The sequence below is a fragment of the Eschrichtius robustus genome, chromosome 10 (assembly GCF_028021215.1).
Source record: "Eschrichtius robustus isolate mEscRob2 chromosome 10, mEscRob2.pri, whole genome shotgun sequence".
In the NCBI taxonomy this organism is placed as follows: domain Eukaryota; kingdom Metazoa; phylum Chordata; class Mammalia; order Artiodactyla; family Eschrichtiidae; genus Eschrichtius; species Eschrichtius robustus.
Genome location: NC_090833.1, coordinates 646,760 through 651,314, shown reverse-complemented (window position 1 = coordinate 651,314; position 4,555 = coordinate 646,760). Strand labels below are relative to the sequence as shown.

General features: G+C 63.9%; 1 protein-coding gene across 1 annotated transcript; it reads left to right on the top strand.

Moving 5' to 3' along the window:
- Nucleotides 1-2,004: 2,004 nt before the first annotated feature.
- STPG3 (sperm-tail PG-rich repeat containing 3) lies at nucleotides 2,005-4,327 on the top strand. Its single transcript, XM_068553177.1, is given in 12 exon segments — nucleotides 2,005-2,236; nucleotides 2,239-2,283; nucleotides 2,388-2,504; nucleotides 2,592-2,704; nucleotides 2,782-2,845; nucleotides 2,848-3,075; nucleotides 3,164-3,228; nucleotides 3,230-3,308; nucleotides 3,392-3,574; nucleotides 3,676-3,862; nucleotides 4,041-4,154; nucleotides 4,255-4,327. Coding segments are annotated over 12 exon segments (1,500 nt in total).
- Nucleotides 4,328-4,555: the final 228 nt, after the last annotated feature.

Sequence of the window (4,555 nt, the reverse complement as noted above, 5' to 3'; positions counted from 1 at the left end):
CGCGCCTCAGCTCTGCCTGGGCTGCCTTCAGCCCCTCGCATGCCTGCACCTGGCTCCTTCCAGAGAGGAGTCCTTGTTGCCTGGCAACCTTTGTGAAGAGGCCCAGCACTGGCATTGTTGGGCAGCACCTGGGCCAGGCCCCTTTCCACACCCTGTGAGTACTCCCGTTTTATGGGAGGCCCGGGGAGGCGTCTCACTGAGGACAGACCTAGAGCTTGGAAAATGGGGACTGTAATTGCAGCTGAGTCGGTCCTGCTAGGTAGTGAGAGGCAGGGTTGGGTTTGAACGCTTGCTACCCACAGGAGGCCTACGTAGCCAACTGAAGGACAGCCTCCCAGGGTGAGGCTAAGGGAGCCCCACCCCGAGCCCCCTCCTCAGATGCAAGGCCCTGGACGCTTTGGAGGAATTGCCACAAGGTTCCTGAATCGGGGAGCTGCTGGGACTCTGTCCTGGAGGGTCTTTCCTCTGGAGCTGGGCACTATTTTCCATTTTAAAGAAATCCTGATCTGTGTGTGTGTGTAGGGAGGACTTTCTAACCATAAAAACGAAGAAAAATGTCATAAAGGGAACGATTAGCAGGTTCAAGTACCTGTCAAAAAAACAGTATAAACAATACTAAAAGGCAGATGACCAACTGGGGAAAAAGTTTGCAACAAGTGTTATGTGCAGATGTGATATCAGTGGAAACAACCTTACAAAACAAACCTATGAAAAATTAACACCCCAATGGAAAAATACATGTGAAATGTGCCCATAGTCAATGAGGGCAGAGCCTCAGTCAAACAAATGCTGATGAAACGCTGATGCTGGCAGTTTCTGACGCTCCTTGCCAGCATGAGGACCACCTCTAATTTGGGGACACAAAGACTGCACAGGCTTTGACCCACCGCTTCCACTCGGTGCGTCTATCCTGAAGAAATGATCCATGTTTAGCTGAAGACGGGTGTGCGTGTCATCTGCCGTGGCGGATGGCAGTATTTGTTACAGGGAGAACTCCCAGCTACTCACGCCCAGTGACAAGGGCTCTGACAAGCTATACCTGCATCTGTGGGTGATTATGCCCTCAGAGAACACCATGCACCACGGGAAGGGCCCCGGAGCACAGGCTGGGAGCCCCCCGCCCTGATGAAAGGTGTGTTTCCTCCAGAAGTCTCTATCGGTCTGCCTGTCTATCTGGAGCACCTCCCGAGGCCAGGCAGGGTCAGCGTCAGATGGGAGGGCTCTGGAGAGGAAGAGACCGGGGTTGCGGAGGAGGAGACATTCTTGGCCGGGCCCTGCCTGGATGAGGCCAAGGCCAGGGCTGGGCTGGTTGGCTGGTCAGCTCTGGAGGGCACCGCAGGGCCCGGTGCGCAGATGGACTCTCTCGCTCACCCAGCCTCGTCATTGTCATTCCTTTGTGTTTCAGCCTCAGCAGCCCCAGCCGTTTGTGATACCCTCCAGCCTCTGTGCCCCCAAGAAGACAGGCCTCCCCACCTCGGCCCCACCTGCGCCGCCAGGCCCACCTCTGGGGTGGGCACGGTCCGCTCAGAGCCCACCACCATTGCTCCACTTTTCCGAGGGCCGGGTTTTCCGCGGGGGCTCTTCTGCTCTAGGGTGTCTCCCTGGACCCTGCACCCTACCCCCACGCCTCCTTCCGCTGGCCCTGCACAGCTAGGCGCCCCCTGGCCCCTGCCCCCTTCTCCACCCTCTGCCAGGGCCTCAGTCCTCCCCGAAGCCCTACTAGAGTGGACCCCAGCCCCCCAAGAGACCACAAAGTCCAGGAGAGGGGAAGGGTTGGGGCAAGAAAGCGGGGAAGGGAGGAAAGGTGGCTGAGCCAGGAGTCACGGGGGCGGGGCGTCTGGGGGCCTCCTGGCCACGGCTGATCCCTGGCAGGTCAGGGGAGGGGCACCTCCAGGGCTGCTTCCCCAGGGAGTCCCCGGCAACGGGGGGGGGGGGCCCATGACCAGCCAGTGAGGTCACAGAGCCCCACGATGTCCCTGGGGGAGGGAGCCAGAGACCCTGACAATGAATTTTGACCAGAAGGCGGTGAAATTCCTGGCAAATTTTCACATCATTGGAGGCGAACACTGGACCCATGGCCCCCTGAAGCAGAAGCCACTTGTGACTTCCCAGTAACTTCCCAGGGCTCTGGGCGGGCTGGGGGGCGGGCAGCTGGCGTAGGGTGGCTATCGGCTTGGGGCATGCTGGCCTCCAGGGGTGCAAGAGCTCCAGGCGGGCCTCAGGATGCAAACAGGCCCCTCCAGGAAGCCCCGCCCACCTGTGCCCACAACCTGAGGGAGCTGTGTGAGTGAGGGCTCTGGACCCCCAGCCCGGGCTGGTCTGGGGAGCCAGGCCGGTTGGTGGAGGCCTGCCTGGAGGACCCAGGCCCAGAGCTTGCTTCCCGCCAGGGCTGGAGCGACGCCCTCCCGTCGTGACCAATCTGGGCGTCCCCGGCCCCACCAGGTACCAGACGCCAGCTGCTTCAGCGCAAGAGTCCTCCCCACAGCCCCACTTCACCATCGGCTCGCAGGCACCCCACCCGTGGTGTGCGCCCCCCCCCGAAAGCCCCCACTGTCCGCCCTCACCTCCGGAGTGGGACCCCGGCCACCAGCGCCCCCATGACGCTGCCCCCACCGCAGAGGGTGGCGGCTGCCGGGCGTGGCCGACCATGTGGTTCCCGAGCGAAAGCCCCTTCACCCAGAACTCCGACTTCAACCGAGAGCAGGTTTGCCCGGCGGGTCCTGGGGTGCGGGCGGGGGCGGGGCCCCCGAGGGAGGGGCCTGCGGCGGCTTCGACCCGCAGTGGCCCTCGCCCGCCGCATACCAGCTGCCCAGCCTGGCCGCCTGCCCGGCCTTCAGCTTCGGGGGCCGCCTTGCTCCAGGCCCCCCGAGGCCTGAGCCCACTTGGGGATGCTGCAGGCCCGGGGTTCAGGATCCCGGGCCCAGCCCCTCCTGCAGGCCCCTCTGCCGACGGGGGATGAGACTGGCCCTGGCTCCATCGCCTACGACATCCTCCCCGGGTGCCGCCTGCCGGGCCCCTGCCTGCCCGCTCTCTCCATGAGCCGCTGGCCCCTGCTGGCCTCCTGGGTGGGCTCCTGTAAGGAGGTGGGCGGGGGCGGGAGGGGGGAGATGGGGACCGGGCAGAGGGGGCAGGCGCGGTAACTGCACCCACCTTCCCTCTGCAGCCTGCACCCCGGGCCCGGCCACCTATGACGTGGAGGACTGCTACAACTCGCGCTTCCCCTCGGCACACGGGGGTGGTCATCCAAGGCGTGCGGAGACCCAAGTGCCACGACACTGGCCCCTTCTGCGCGCTCTCGAGCCCAGTGGGTGCAGCTGGCCCGCTGAGTTAGCACATGAAACCCTGGCCTTCCGGGCCTGGGGACCTTCCCGGGCCTCCCTCTGGAACTCAGTGCCCCCAGCCTGGCCTTCTGACCCTCTGGGCACCCCTGATCCACCCTCCCGGCCGGCCGACCCCTCTGACCTGTGGACCCAGCCTGGAGCCCTAGCCTGGAGCCTCACCTGCCCACCCCCGTGTTATATAGAGATGCTGTTGGTTCTTCTGAATTCTGTGCTGTGCTTGGCGGCCTTGCCTGGTGAGCTGCCCTGCAGATGTGGCCTGCAGCTAACCTGTCATGTCCGGCTTTTCCTGGCCAGGGATCCCCCTTCACTTCCCCTTCAGTGCTGCCTCCTCTAGGGTGGGGTGGCAGCCTGAGCCTTCCTGGCCTGGCACAGGATGGGAGGGGGCCCTGTGGGCAGTGTGGGACACCCCCACCTAGTCGTGCCATCCAGGAGAGGGTCCGGCTGCCAGTCTACCCAAGGCTCAGGCTGCTTGCCGAGCCGAGGAACCGGCCGTTGCAGTGGAGGCGGGGGGCAGTCTTGAGGTAAGGTCAGCCTGCCCGGCCACCAGGTAGGGCCCAGAGGACCAGGTCGTTAGGGCCTGGCCCCCCTTCTTCCCGCACCTGCCCAAAGACCCTGTGAACTCACACGGGGCCGTGCAGGACAAGCTGCAGCAGATAGACTCCCCAGGCTTCACCGTGAGGGCCGGGCCCCTGCCCACAGCAGCAGCCTGGCCACTGGACTCCTCATCGCCATGGACCTGCCTTCCTACCCAGGGGTCGGCCCCAAGACTGCCTCCCTGCAGGGGCCTCACCTGCAGCTTGTGGTGGCTCCTGTGTCTGCACCAATTTCCCCAGGGGTCCTCCCTGTGTCACCCAAGCCCTGGGCCAGGCCCCCTTCTCTGTCTCCTCTGTCTAAGCTCAACCCCTTCAAACAGGCACCGCAAGAGCTTCTCCCATGGTGTTAGCGTCATCCCTTTCCGCAGGGAAGCCAAGTACAAGGGAGTCTGAGTGTCGTGCACCTGTGACCTCCTCCAGGACTGAACCGGCTGCGGGTCTAGCCCCAGCACCCTCGGGAATCAGAGCAGTGGGACTGCAGACTGTTGGCACTGAGCCCTGGGCTGACCAGCTCAGCCAGCGGGCAACAGAGACAGACCTGTGGCACTCTGGCCTTGGGAGTCTGGCCCAGGGTGGGAGGACCAGGAGCCCTCCTCTCAGCTGCACCAGCAGCAATCCCTA